The sequence below is a fragment of the Biomphalaria glabrata genome, chromosome 7, assembly GCF_947242115.1.
Source record: "Biomphalaria glabrata chromosome 7, xgBioGlab47.1, whole genome shotgun sequence".
Taxonomy (NCBI): domain Eukaryota; kingdom Metazoa; phylum Mollusca; class Gastropoda; family Planorbidae; genus Biomphalaria; species Biomphalaria glabrata.
The window spans coordinates 34,723,933-34,739,538 of NC_074717.1; the positions used below are offsets into that span (position 1 = coordinate 34,723,933).

Genomic DNA, 15,606 nt, shown 5'->3' on the forward strand with positions numbered 1-15,606 from the left:
TTTCGTTAAAAAAAAAAAGAATATAGATTTGTAGGTAAATTAAAATGTACAATTTTAGTTTTATACAAACTAACGTATGTCATAGATATATTGATATAATTTGTTTAAAGCATGATATAAGATTATAATGTTTGTTATAGTTTTTACAAAATGACCAATAAAATTAACTTACTGATAAAAAAAAAATTGATAACATAACATTACAAATATACCATGGTCCAAAAAGTATGTCTAATGAATTTTGATAAATAGAAATTAATTATCCATATATGGTATCAAGATGTTCAAACTAATACGAATAACTTGCTCTTTTTTTTTAAAAAAAAAGGCATTAGCCAATACCTACTTGTGTGACTACTATAAGAATTCAGCCCTATATTGTGGTTCTAGTTTGCTGATTTGCCTAAGATGACTCAGACTATATCATTTGTGTGTGTGTGTGTGCTATGGAATGGCTTAATTACTTAATTGACCTACTTTTAGAAATCACTAATGACTTGTATTTGTTGCTGTGCCTAAAATGAATGTCTAAATCGTGGTGTGTTTTTTTTTTTTTTTGTTTTGTCAACATTTGAAATTGTATTTCAGAAAAATGTATATCTTCGTGATATAACCTTTTGTAATCTTCTGTGTAGGAGTTAGTGTTCTTACTACTGGAAATCATCCATTGGTGATTAACAGTACCGGTATTATTGTGTTCTGAGTTCATTGTGCTATGTGCTACTAGGAATACTGGAAATCGTCCATTGAGTATTCAGTAAACAGTACTATGTTGGCGATACTGCTGGAACGTCCATTGAGTATTCAGTAAACAGTACTATGTTGGCGATACTGCTGGAACGTCCATTGGTGATGAGTTCAGAGTACTATGGTAGTAAAGCGACTGGAAATCGCGCATGTGCTTGCTTGGAACAAAGACCCCACGTTTCCGTGTATCACCCTGTCATTGTTCAGAGCAAGTCTCCCCCCACCCACACCCTCATTTTTTTTTCTTTGTGTGTCAAGCGTGGTCTCCTGGTTAATTGTCAGCTTTTATCCACACCCCTCTCTCCCGCCCCCTCCTTTCCGCCCCTTTTTGTGTTGCTTTCTTGTCTTTCTTATTCCTTGTCCACCTCCCCCCTTTCTTACCCCCCAAGTCTTCCTTCTGTCTCGCAATAGAGTGGAGGTTGACGGGGCTGCTCAGCTTGGCGTCGCGTGGGTACAACCAAACCAAAGTGGGGCACCTCAGAGACATGTTACTCATTTCTAACACAGCGCAATCTACTAGATAACGTCCTCCTCCAACCGAACCCTGAATCCATATGTAATGTTTGCATTCTCAGACTCACAATAGATCTACTGAGATACGAATAGTCAGGAGTCTACAAATTAGTTGGTCTTGATCAATTGCTATAAGTTGTTACATTGAGGCGTCCAGTGCAATCTGGGGGTAGGTCTACAGTTTTGCAGTGAACATTTTATGGTGAGCACCTGTAAACTTGTCTTACCCAAACAAATCGAAGAGCACCCTAGGACTCGCTAACTTGGACTTTCTATTACAACTATTGTTTCCCACGTCACGGCCAGAGTGTGAAGGGACAGACTCTTGTGAAACCACGAGTCTTGTTTGCCTGTGCAAAGTCAACCGATACTTCTCTTTTTGGTCCATCCTACTATTGTGTCCTGTAAATGAAAAGTTATCTAGGCCTCGAATTTATATATGAAGCATCGTTGTTTTCCTGTGTTTAATTTTGAATTGACTGTAGTGGGCAACTGATCGCAATCTTTATATTATTCTCTCAATGCCCCCTACTGTAATATAATCAGCCCTGGAAGATAATTAGCCACCGAGACGGGCTTTGTGTCATGGAGGGGGGGGGGGAGTCAAAGATTTTTAAAACTTTTGGCAGCCGTGGTCGCCAGTACCATCTGTCAAGAAATAACGTTGTCCTCTTTGAAACGTTTGGAGCGACTTGGTCATTCGATGAGAAGAGAGAATCTTTCCGCCCCACTCTCTGGCTGTGACTAGGCTGTTCTGGTCTCAGACAAAGACTCAAATATCAGTTGGTGGAACTGAAGAACGTTACACACCCAGATTCGCGTTTTTCTTGTCACGCCTGTGTTCTGTTGTGCTTTCATCAATACCAGCGCCTTCAATCTGGCTAGTTTATGAAATACAATCAAACGACTTGGTTGGCAGGCGAGTGGAAACTGTTATAGCGATCTCACTTCTATTTGATTAGTTAGAAAAATATGCTCCTTATAATTAACCTAGTTTGAAACAAACATCTTTTCTACTATTTTAGGCTATTTTATGTCGTTATAATGGGTTACAAATATTAATTAGTTTCTCTAATTTGTTATGGCCCTTAAAAAAAATATTGCCCTGGGTATCAAAGCACCATTAGTTTACTCATATCAGATGTTTGGGGGACAAAGTGAATTGATCGAATTGTATTGAGTTTATCTAGACCAGACTGTCGTGTGTATTTGTGAGAAGAATTCCTTTTGTCTAGAGTTTAGTAAATAGCAGGAAAAGTTTCTGAGCAGACTTTTACGTTGTAGTGTCATGTGTTAGGTAACTGTCCAAGACTCTTTTGTTCTAATAATTCTGAACGACGATGTTAAAGACAACATTTAGTTACTGTGTGTGTGTGTGTGTGTGCAGAGGTGACTAGGGTTAGGGTCTAATTTAGAAGAAAAAAATGTATAATTTGAAAAAAAAAAGTATCCACACACACTAATAAGATAACTTGGTACTGTTTGGTTTAATTCATCAGACAAATATCAACACATCCTAGTGAACAAAGGCTTGCAATGTTGTTTGTATAGTCATGGGTGTTGGTGCTGTCCTCTCATTACTTTCAGCTGGTGAAGAGGATTCAGCAGTTAACATTCAGTCTCTAGATTGATCTGGCTTTGTGAGAACGTGGTTTAACGTCGAGATGGTTTGACCCCTATGCTATAAACTTGGGAAGAATCGATATCAGAACACCAATGGAAGATAAGTCGAGATCATTTGGAAGCACTTGGCATAGACCTTCCACCCATCGTGTCACCATCTGATGCAGATATGTTCACGTGCACGATGCCCCCACGTGTGTATATCGAGATTGTGGTACCGTCAGTTCGTGCCACTAGCCAAACAAAATGTTTTTGACCCGGCTCGTTATTCAAATGTGACCAACCAGCAGTTTTATGACTACGCCGCGCTGGACCGCTGAGCCACTACTAGCAACAGCTTGAGAACTCTATTGTCATTATGTCTTCTTTCAAGCTGAACATAAACTTGATATAGTCATGACTTCACACTTACAATAAAGCGGAAATGTCATATCCAAGCCTCGAAGTTGATCCTAAACATGAGTAATTCCAATTTGAAAGCAATACAAATGTACACTCAGAATTGGATGTAAATGTTGGTTGGTCAGTACGCTGGTCAACTCACACTCGTAGACTGTTGGTCACACAAACATCCTGTGCCTCACTAGTCAAAAGGAAGCTGAAGACCTACAAGACACTCATACAACTCGACAACATCCCTCGATTAGCAAACTTCATATTAATCCCCTGGATGATTTGAAATACCAAAAAGCATATATCCATATCGATGAGCTGGTTTATCTTACTATATTGAATGAGTGGTCATGCGCTGGGCTGCTTACAGAAAAGTTAAGTTCGAAGAGGATGGAATTTTTATTCAAATTTTTAGACAGGAGTCACGTGATGTTTCACCATTTTGCTCCTATCCTTCAAGTTTTTTTCATTAGCGCTTTGAATTCTGAATTTGTTTTTTCTTTTGTATTTCTTGTCCACTTCAAACCCGAGGTATATTTATTAACAGGAACACGAGAGTCTGTGAGTCACACATGAGAAATCATGAAGTACTATTAAGTTTGAAAAAACAAAAATATGTTCACTCCATTTTAGCCTCTTCCATGGACTCCGCAACAGTCTCACCTTCCGCTGGTTGTGCTTCTTCTGCTACCATCTGCTTCTTCAGCTCTTCCACTTGAAGGCGCTCATACCTAGTCCTCTCCTGTATCAGCTTCTCCACTATCTTGTGCATCTTGAATGTGGAGGTGTGGCGCAGAGCCCTGGAGGCTGTGTGCAGGGGGACGTGGGTGTGCATGGAATTGCTGATTGGAATACCGGTCAACGCCTGTAGGACCAGCTCCTCTGTATTCTGGTCACTTTTCTCTCGCTCCCGCAGGTGTCCTCGAATGAACTGCCACGAGTATCTGGGAGTTTGGGCTGCCTTTGCAGGTTCGATCACCTCTTCGCGGCTAGTTAGTGAAGCGTCAGTGACTTCCGACGGAAGTAGTTGAGAGGTGAATTGATCTTCTGTACTGAGGGGTGGTGCTGGGTCAGGTTTGCTTGATTTACCCGGTGTGCTTCTGAGGTTGCTGATTTCTTTGTGGTGACCCTGGAACACGTTCGATGGAAATTTGATCAGTTTATGGCTGATGCTGTCCATGAAGCCGTCATCACTGTCCTCGTCACTGTTGGCCTTACCACGTGACTCCGACAGAGTTTTGATGAACGTGTTAATTTTCGAGTTGATCTGATCCATCTCCAACTGCAGCATGTCTGTGGTTAACTTTGGCGGAGACCCGGGAGTCCTTCTAGCTGATGTCGCTGCTGCATTGTTCACCGAGCGACTAGCAGACATGGGAAGTTGGACGCTGTTGTCTTGTCGCAGGGTGACGTTGCCGTGAAACAGTTCGCGGAGATCGATGTAATCAGGTAGATCTGGATCTTCGTCGAGGTCGTCTTCTTCTGAGAAATCATTGCTCTGTGTAGTTTGAGGTAAGCTAATGCCGGAATTAAAAGTGTTGGCTCGCGTCATTTGTCTTGACATTAGCTGATCCTCTGGTGGATTCTTCAAAGAAAATTTCACTTTTGTCTGCGGACGCTGCTCCTGCCTGCTGGTAAGGCTTCGGTGTTGCTGGATATTGGGCAGTGCTGTCTGTAGTTGATCAGACGGGCGTGAAGTAGTTGGAGCAGATCGCGAGTTTCTTCTCTGGTACAAGGCACTGGGGATGGAAGTAGCTGTGCTCCTTGCTGTGTGTGATCTCTGTGGACTGGCCCGGAGTGTTGTCTCGATTGTCCTTTGAGTGACATGCTGCTGGAGACATTCTCTGGCCTTTTTGACCACTGGGGTGACTCTGATATCGTTTATTGATCTGTGGAAATAAGATGAATATATATACTAGCCGGATATGGCCTGCGGGCCTAAGTTTGGATATTGCTGATCTAGTGGATTGGATATAGATCTATGTCAAACATGGCGAATGTTTCCTTCACATTTGTATATAATTTTACAAGGAAAAAAAATAGAAGAATTTTAAAATAGGTTTACTCGTTCAGCCGACATATTCAGATCAAATATGAAATACTGTGAAAACGGGTTTACCCGATTTGTTAAAAAGGTTCGTTCTTAAATGGAGATAAATTTAGGTATTTTAAAATTATTTGTACCCAACCCCAATTTGGTCCGGTTGTGGGAGTGACACAGAACAAACTCTACTGTCTCCACCATGATCCAAGGAACACTTATGCCACGTTTTAACACGATTGGTCAAACGGTTTTGATTTGTATGCGGGACATAATTCATAAATATACCTTACATTCATATATATATATATATATATATATATATACAGGGCTTTTTTGTGACGGTACGCACCGGTACGGCTTACCGGCACCTTTTTGAAAAAAAAAATACTTTTCTTGTATTTTAACATATTTTATTAATTTTTATTAGTTAAAGTTAGGAAATCAACTACTGAGTACCGGCACCATTTTTTTTTTAAAGCACTATATATATATTCGCTCAACAAATGTTCTAATGACATATTTCAATTTCATTGATAGTAAGGAACAATAGACAAAGGGAAACGAGTCAGCGAATGACATTGTATATCTTAGAGCTTTAGATGAAATACAGCCAGGTCAGGGTTGTTGTTTTTTGTTGTTTTTTTTTTTGGGGGGGGTATTATTATTGTTGTTGTTTTCACTGTTAGCTAGATCTGTATGTAAATTTAAAACTTTAGTTGTTTCTTCTTATCGAGTGCTCTGGTGAAGGCGGCTTAGTGCAACACAACTGCTTGAATGATCTAGATCTAATTGTAATAGTGGTTTACCTTAGTCGGATAGGGTATTTGAGTTTCTTATCCAGGTAACCTGAAGCTATGTTAGCCCCGAGCCTTCGCTCCATATTGAGGACTACTGTGTCGTCATAGCTGTAATCCCTGTCAGGCTGTAACCGTTTCTTGACCTCCACGTGATGACGTTGTCTGTCCAAGTTGAACAGTTTCACCTACAACAGAGGAGATGGTAGTTAGTCGAGTGACATCTGTCTCACTTGATGTTATTGTTTGACACTGGCATTTTTTTGGTCAGGCATAGGCAGTCAATCACCCAAACTGTCACATGTCATTTCTAACTATGCTCGCTCTCTCTTTCTCTTCTCTCTCTCTCTCTCTCTTCCCCAATTTCACTTGTGAAAATGAACTCTCACCCAATCAGTGAAACAGCAATAGTAAGGTGTCAATGACTAATCTAGTAATAACAAAACAAGAGAGCGCTCTTCTCGCAGTTTTGTGTCCAGCACTTCAACCGTCTTAAGTCATTGGTTAATAGGCATGACTGAATGCATGACGCGTAGGACGTAATCATCTTTTTTTGAAGCGAGACCGCTTTTTTTTTTTTTTGGAAGTAACGTCTATATTATATAAGATAAGATAGTCAAAACATGGATCAAAAATTCTCACTCAAGACTAGAGATGAGGCTTTCTTATCGCGGTATTCAGTGAAGTTTTGATTATCTCGAGGATGCTTTGAGTTCTTAACAAGGGATCGAAGTATGGGCAAGGTCATTTTATCGACTGACTTACATTACATTATAACAAATTACAACCAACACCTATGTTCGGAAGGAACAAAGATCTCCATTACAATAAAACTTTCTTTGGGCTTGCGTCGCACACTCTCAAACAAATACTCCTCTTTGAAGACACATTCTTTGAAGACCACTTTCCATAAATCGTTTCAAATAGGACGTCACTTAACATGTACTCGATACTCGAAACGTCTTAATTATTGACGTGCATGAAAGACACAAATAATTCTGTATAATCAGTCCACCAAAGTAACATGAGTAAAATCGCGCTTTTTAAAAATGTACAACAAAGTCGTAATCGGCAAAGTTGTTTTGGTACTGAGGATATAAACCATAGACTTATATCTACTACTAGACTGGAAACCGGAAATAAATTCTTACCCGCGACAGATCGCTCGTGAACATGTGTAGAAAGTTGGATCAAGGCGTTGTTTTGTCAAGTAGTTCAAAGAAGTCAAGTTGTTGTTTTTCAACCCTAACCTATGTAACATATAATTTTATTTTTTAGATCTAGATCTAGTAATTGATTATCAAAAATACACAAAAAATCACAATTTAGTGTTGCATTCAGTCTTTTGATAAAGAAGATTATGTATCTAGAAATTGCAAAATAATAATTATGAGACGAGAGTACTCTTATTTTTGATGTTCATTTACTAGATCTAGATCTAAAAGTCAAATTATATGTTACATAGGTTAGGGTTGAAAAAAATTGCCTTTACTTCTTTTACAAAACAACGCCTTGATCCAACTTTCTACAAAATTTTCACATTTTTTATAGTGTCAAAAAGTTTCCATGTCCAGTCTAGATATATGTATATATATAAGTCTATGATATAAACTCAAGCAACGGAAATAACCTTCTTTTGTTGCTGTTTTTTTTTTTATGTTACACTCGGATCACAATTAATTTGAGCTTCCACCCATTCTCGAGTACCCGATGAGATTGATTTACGATCCTTTTTTTTTTTTTAGAAAACAAAAACAACATTGACTGCTTATGCGCATTGTAGAAAGCACATTTCTTGGTGCCACTGTAGCTGCTGTATCGGTATTACTTACCTCCTGACGAAGTTTGTTGGAGTTGTCATGCAGCTGTTTGAGTCTAGTCATCTTCTGTCTCTCTAACCTTCCCTTGGCCATCACGAAATGTTTCTCACAGATGTTGTTCTTCACTGTGGTCAGCTTCTCGGTCATGGAGCTCTTCTTGTGGGCATCATTCACCGCCTCCAGCTGCAACTCTCGGAAAGGTTTGGAGACCAGCTGCTCAGAGTCCATGATGAAATAGTTCCCTGGACAAGAGTAAACACATTTACAATACAGAGTCAAAAACTGGGCCGGTCCTAACTATTGCGGGGCTCAGTCTGGGCGGTGAAAACTTTATTAGAAAATGCATTCGTCTTTGCAATAATTTTTTACTAAAGGAAAGCTGACAATATCGTGTTGTTGTTGTTTTTTTTAATCACTTGTGGGATTGGCACCTCAAAATAACAATTTTTGTATTACTTTTTTTAGTAGATTTTTATGAGTTTTCAGGAGATTTCCAGGACTTTCGTATATTTTGCAATTTTAGGAAATTTCCAGGAGGTCCAGTAAAATGAGAACGCGGAAACCCTGTTTTTATATATAAGTTATGGTTTAATTTTATTATTTACAATTAGAAATAGCGCGAAGCCTATGAAAGTGCGGGGCTCACTGCGGCCGCATAGGTTGCAGGCCAGCCCTGGTCAAAAAGATCTGTACACATTTGCCCTCAAAATTATACAAGGGCAATCTGTACGTTAAAGCAAATAAAAACACTAAATTTTATATCAACTATTTATATTGTTTAGCTGGAGCTAATTAAAATTCTTTTTTTTTTTAAATATGGAATTGACCCAATCGGTCATTCGATGGCTTCCTGGTTTTGTGGTATGCGCTATTGACTGTCATTCGGTGGTTAAAATGGTTCTGGGTTCGATCCCTGCCCGCCTCCATCCCCCGTCGTCCCGCGGGAGGTTTGAACTAGGATGTAATTATCTTCCAATCTTGAGGAACATCTGGAACGTGTTTTATAAGCAAAATGAAACAGAAACACGGCACATTTAAGATTCTGCACAAATCTGTATTAGACAGTGATTCATAGTCTTAATCCACTTCGTTATAGTTTCTTTATAATATGGTTTAGGTCACTGCATAAAACTAAGTTTCTGCATTTCTTGTCAAACTTATGAAGTAGACAACTAGTTTTCAGTTTGGATAGAATGACAAAAATATTGCAAGTGTTAAATTTCAACTCTATATTTGTGTTTGTTTTTGTTATTGTTGTTTTCTGGTCATAGTCCTATAAATAAATGGGGATAGGATGATTAGTGGTATACACTGTAAATGGTTAACAAAAATAAACAAAGGTTAGCCTTGCGTACCTTGTAACTGAATAAAAGAATCTGTTTTTTCCTCCATGTTCTGTTTGTCTAGCATATCCATAGAACAAGAAGAAAGGCGTTATTTTAGGAGCATCTTTGAAATAAACATCTCACGTCTACATCAGACATTTGACTTTTAACACGTCCATCTGTTGATCTCCTTCAGTACACAATCAGAGGAAGCAGGCAATTTACACGCACAGATTTATTTCTTTGGAAAGTATCACCCCAGAACTACAAACATTAGAGACGTTCAGTTTGAAGAGACGAAATACTTGACTGTGAACTTGATTTCCTGCACTGTTTTGATTAGTGTAGAGTTTATAAATGACTAGCAGTGTATGTAGTCAACAATGGAATTGTCTTTCATTTGAGATTCCCATATAGTGGCGATGTATTTAACCTGGAGATCGATCGTGTCGTGCAGTTCTGTCAAATCGGTTTTGTCTGAAGAGGTTAATCACCAAGTTTCCTCGCATGAATGCATTGGGTGGATACGTTAGACGCACCACAATACCATCTCTTGTTTCCGTCGTATTCTTAACTTGATAGCTCGAGATCCAAGTTTCGATCGCTGCTTGTTCACAAATCGTTGACCAAACTGGAGTTGTATCCCCCCCCCCTCCTCTGCTTTCCAAAACCTTTTGTATTCTAAGTTTGAATGCAAAGAAATCTTTGTAAGCTAATGAAGCGTTCTTATTGAACGTGTACTGGGGTACAGTCAGGGAACTGCTGCTTATTTAGTTGTTTTTGTTTCACAAGTTCATCAACTCGCCTTAGGGCAGAATGTTGAGTTCAAAGTTGGTTACTCTACTCAAGCGCGAAGTTTGGCACTGCCTTCCCAAAACATTGATTACATGAATTTTACAGTAACAATGTAAGAAAATATTTTGGAATATGTGTGCAATGAATGCACAGTGGGAGTTGTCACGCTTTTTTTTCCCTTTAGCTTAAAATAATCATTTTAATCAAAACATGAACATTTTTCGCTTTTATTTCTCGTGTTTCTATCGACGTGGGGTAAGGATGGGGGGGGGGAGGGTGAAGTCTTCGGTTTTCCAATGCAAGTGAACGAAGCTTGTGTATGTGACAGACTTATCTCTCTATCAGATGTTCTCTACGGAAGTGATTGGGTCGACTTGTTTGTCTAAAGAGCCCCTAGCCCTTGAGTACTATGACACTAGATGGGCAGTGTGTTTGTAACTTTCTTTCATCTGAAGTTTCTTTGTCAAAGATAAACTGAGTGAAGGGCCTTTCTTGAAGTACTAACAGAGCTATTAGTCTCACAACTTAAAAAGAGATAGAATGTCAACATTAATCAGGCAATAAGTTTGGTCACAGTTTCAGTGACTTCTTTGAAACGTTGTGTTGTAACGAACACGTGCGGGCTATACATTTTGTTGTTTTTTTAACTGATAGATGAAGTGTTCAATCGTTGCTCACAACCGAGTCTTCTGTCTGTCCATGTACATATCCCTCACTGAGACCAACACGGACAGCATTGTTCAAGTTGCTAACAAGAGACATTAACGTTATAAATAGTTCATGGACTTTAACTAAATGACTATCTTACTACTGGTGTACCATGACTTTCTTACTACAGGTGTACCATTACTTTCTTACTACAGGTGTACCATTACTTTCTTACTACAGGTGTACCATCACTTTCTTACTACTGGTGTACCATGACTTTCTTACTACTGGTGTACCATTACTTTCTTACTACAGGTGTACCATTACTTTCTTACTACTGGTGTACCATCACTTTCTTACTACAGGTGTACCATCACTTTCTTACTACTGGTGTACCATGACTTTCTTACTACTGGTGTACCATTACTTTCTTACTACTGGTGTACCATTACTTTCTTACTACTGGTGTACCATTACTTTTTTACTACTGGTGTACCATTACTTTTTTACTACTGGTGTACCATTACTTTCTTACTACTGGTGTACCATTACTTTCTTACTACTGGTGTACCATTACTTTCTTACTACTGGTGTACCATTACTTTCTTACTACTGGTGTACCATTACTTTCTTACTACTGGTGTACCATTACTTTCTTACTACTGGTGTACCATTACTTTTTTACTACTGGTGTACCATTACTTTCTTACTACTGGTGTACCATGACTTTCTTACTACTGGTGTACCATTACTTTTTTACTACTGGTGTACCATTACTTTCTTGCTACTGGTGTACCATTACTTTCTTGCTACTGGTGTACCATTACTTTTTTACTACTGGTGTACCATGACTTTCTTACTACTGGTGTACCATTACTTTTTTACTACTGGTGTACCATGACTTTTTTACTACTGGTGTACCATTACTTTTTTACTGCTGGTGTACCATTACTTTCTTACTACTGGTGTACCATTACTTTTTTACTACTGGTGTACCATTACTTTTTTACTACTGGTGTACCATTACTTTTTTACTACTGGTGTACCATTACTTTCTTACTACTGGTGTACCATTACTTTTTTACTACTGGTGTACCATTACTTTCTTACTACTGGTGTACCATTACTTTCTTACTACTGGTGTACCATTACTTTTTTACTACTGGTGTACCATTACTTTTTTACTACTGGTGTACCATTACTTTTTTACTACTGGTGTACCATTACTTTTTTACTACTGGTGTACCACGACTTTCTTACTACTGGTGTACCACGACTTTCTTACTACTGGTGTACCATGACTTTCTTACTACTAGTGTACCATGACTTTCTTATTACTAGTGTACCATGATTTTCTTACTACTGGTGTACCATGACTTTCTTACTACTAGTGTACCATGACTTTCTTACTACTGGTGTACCACGACTTTCTTACTACTGGTGTACCATTACTTTTTTACTACTGGTGTACCACGACTCTCTTACTACTGGTGTACCACGACTTTCTTACTACTGGTGTACCATGACTTTCTTACTACTGGTGTACCATGACTTTCTTATTACTGGTGTACCATGACTTTCTCACTACTGGTGTACCACGACTTTCTTACTACTGGTGTACCATTACTTTTTTACTACTGGTGTACCACGACTTTCTTACTACTGGTGTACCACGACTTTCTTACTACTTGTGTACCATTACTTTCTTACTACTTGTGTACCATTATTTTCTTACCTCTAGTGTACCATTGCTTTCTTACTGCTGGTGTACCATTACTTTCTTACTACTTGTGTACCATGCCTTTCTTACTGCTGGTGTACCATTATTTTCTTACCTCTAGTGTACCATTGCTTTCTTACTACTGGTGTACCATTACTTTCTTACTACTTGTGTACCATGCCTTTCTTACTGCTGGTGTACCATTATTTTCTTACCTCTAGTGTACCATTGCTTTCTTACTGCTGGTGTACCATTACTTTCTTACAATTGGTGTACCATAACTTTCTTACTACTGGTGTACCATGCCTTTCTTACTGCTGGTGTACCATTATTTTCTTACCTCTAGTGTACCATTGCTTTCTTACCACTAATGTATCTTTACTTTCTTACTACTTGTGTACCATTACTTTCTTACTGCTGGTGTACCATTACTTTCTTACTGCTGGTGTACCATTACTTTCTTACTACTTGTGTACCATTACTTTCTTACTACTTGTGTACCATTACTTTCTTACTGCTGGTGTACCATTACTTTCTTACTACTTGTGTACCATTATTTTCTTACCTCTAGTGTACCATTGCTTTCTTACCACTAATGTATCTTTACTTTCATACTACTTGTGTACCATTACTTTCTTACTGCTGGTGTACCATTGCTTTCTTACCAGTAGTGTACCATTACTTTCTTACCAATAGTGTACCATTGCTTTCTTACCAGTAGTGTACCATTACTTTCTTACCAATAGTGTACCATTGCTTTCTTACCAGTAGTGTACCATTACTTTCTTACTGCTGGTGTACCATTACTTTCTTACCAATAGTATACCATTACTTTCTTACCACTAGTATACCATTACTTTCTTACCAATAGTGTACCGCTGCTTTCTTACCACTAGTGTACCATTACTTTCTTACCACTAGTGTACCATTACTTTCTTACCACTAGTGTACCGCTGCTTTCAATTCATGTCTATTGTACATTGATTGTAAAATGTAATCAATGTTGTTGTTTTTTATTGCTCTAAAACTTGTACTGGTTTTAATCTTTGTGTCCTAAACTTAAAGCGTGTTAAGCAATCTGGATTGTGCAGTCCACAATATTTTAAGGCTCAGATATCTGATCGTATAAATATGTCATAAATATTTAAATTAATTCCCTTTTGAACTTGTGGCTTGTACAGTCCACGGTTAAAAAAAAAAACTTTTCTTATAACCCATCTTGTATTGAATTCACGTCCTCAATAAGCTGCAGACAAAGCTGTGAGTTTGCGGTGCCAGCATGATCTCTCAGTCATAACTATGGGCCCATCAGTTCTTGTTAGTCCAGGGGATTCTCAACATGTGTAGCCCTGAACCACTAGAAAAAAATGGTGGGCATTACTTCTAAAGAAAGAGAAAATAGCGGTATGTTCCTTGGTAAACACAAGAGCTGAAGAGCTAATTGAAAAAGAAACATGTACTGAGAGGGTACTTGATGCGTGAAATTTGAGAAATGCTGGAAGATTTATAAGATTCAGTTAAACATAACCCACGAATGCTCAAAGAAATAATCATCAAACCTGATAAGTGATATTTCATATTTCTCAAAACTTTTTTTTGGGGGGGTCAACTGATGTACTTACCTTTTTCTTCAATGTAATAATGTCCAAAATGTAACAGCTGAGACATGGCAACATTATCAGCCAGTCACACAACTGTATGGTGTGTGAACAGAAACTAGCACTTGAGTTTTGAAATTGTAACCTAAATATCAGCAAGAACTACTATGACAGAAATGAACTATTTCTTTGTTCTCAACACTTTTTGAATTGTTGCAGTGAAAACTTCTTGTGCCCCGCCCCCTTTTCTTTTTTGTCAGTAACAGGCAGACTAGTGAAATGTGATTCCTGAAATGATTCCTTTAATGAAAGGAGTGGTGTTCGATTATAATTTTTTTTTCATTTTGCACCTTTTTTTTTTTATTTCTATCCGTCTAAGTGTAGAGCCCCCCCCCCCCCTTTTTTTCCCAAGAATGCGACAATGAATCACACAACACCTTTTCAATATCTTATAATTGAATGTATTAATGTCTATTAAGCTGTTGTGTGATCTCTCGGCCTAGTTTTCTGCAGTTTAATTGGCATTCTAAGCGTCGTTAGGATCCTTATCTGGCTCTGATATTGGATCCTCTGGGGGGAAGAACCGAGGAGATAGTCTCTTCAGTTTTATCAGTTGTGTCTGATCTGTACCTTGTAGTATTCAACTTGACTTAAGACATTGTACTATTAGAGTTGACTTTATGTCTTGTAGTGCTGGGATAGCCTGGCCAATAACGTTAACCATTTATGAGAAAATATATTCGTGTCACGCCAGGGGAAGCCACGATTGATCGATTTTGAACAGCTAGTGCATTCGGATGACAAAAAAAAATGTTGAACAAATGCATAATCAGTTGAAACATTTTGTTGTTTGTTGGATGTTTTGTTTGTTTGTACTCATTAGAACCTAACAATGACACTAGAACCTAACAATGACATTAGAACCTAACAATGACTTTAGAACCTAACAATGACTTTAGAACCTAACAATGACTTTAGAACCTAACAATGACATTAGAACCTAACAATGACTTTAGAACCTAACAATGACATTAGAACCCAACAATGACTTTAGAACCTAACAATGACTTTAGAACCTAACAATGACTTTAGAACCTAACAATGACACTAGAACCTGATGCGGAGATATGTCCTTCTGTTTCCTACTTCTGGACACACCCTCTATCAACCAAAGCTAAGAGAAAACCGTAGCTAAACTTTTACTTTCTAAAAAAGCACACTCAACTCGAATCTGTTGTATGAACTCTTGAACATGTACATTTATAATCGTCTTGCGACTTACAGATTATGAGAACCAAGTGTTTTAAGCAAGTAATCAAGATATGGACTTACCAGTTTGTATAATAGGCGCAATGACCGAATTATATTCAGCTGCCTCGGGAATAAATGAGGTATCTATTTGAGCCATGGCTGGACTTTGTGTCTCAGCTACTCCAGAAGACGTGGAAACACTCTTCAAAGTTTGTCTCTGCAACTGTCAGCCCCTAATATTAGTGTGAATATGACTATCAGATCTTCACACATTTGTATTCCTTACCAGGGCTGTAAACAAGCTCTAGGCACCCAGGGGCCTATTGTTCTCTTTT

At 38.4% G+C, this 15,606-nt stretch overlaps 2 protein-coding genes across 4 annotated transcripts in view; one reads left to right on the forward strand and one right to left on the reverse strand.

The window, feature by feature from the left end:
• The window catches only part of LOC106053726 (RING finger and SPRY domain-containing protein 1-like), a 58,161-nt gene that overhangs the window by 34,187 nt on the left and 8,368 nt on the right, over positions 1–15,606 (forward strand). The gene's annotated exons all lie outside the window — the stretch shown is intronic.
• LOC106053729 (uncharacterized) lies at positions 2,724–15,562 on the reverse strand. 3 transcript variants are annotated; one of them, XM_056036169.1, is made up of 4 exons: positions 15,353–15,562; positions 7,947–8,176; positions 6,127–6,302; positions 2,724–5,165 (listed from the first exon to the last, which is right to left on the reverse strand). In XM_056036169.1, exons 1-4 carry the CDS (start codon positions 15,426–15,428, stop codon positions 3,896–3,898), a joined length of 1,752 nt encoding a protein of 583 aa, XP_055892144.1. In that variant the 5' UTR covers positions 15,429–15,562; the 3' UTR covers positions 2,724–3,895. The 3 variants fall into 3 exon arrangements, with proteins under 3 accessions (XP_055892144.1, XP_013064781.2, XP_055892145.1); XM_013209327.2 differs by lacking the exon at positions 15,353–15,562 and adding an exon at positions 14,045–14,390; XM_056036170.1 differs by lacking the exon at positions 15,353–15,562 and adding an exon at positions 9,290–10,202.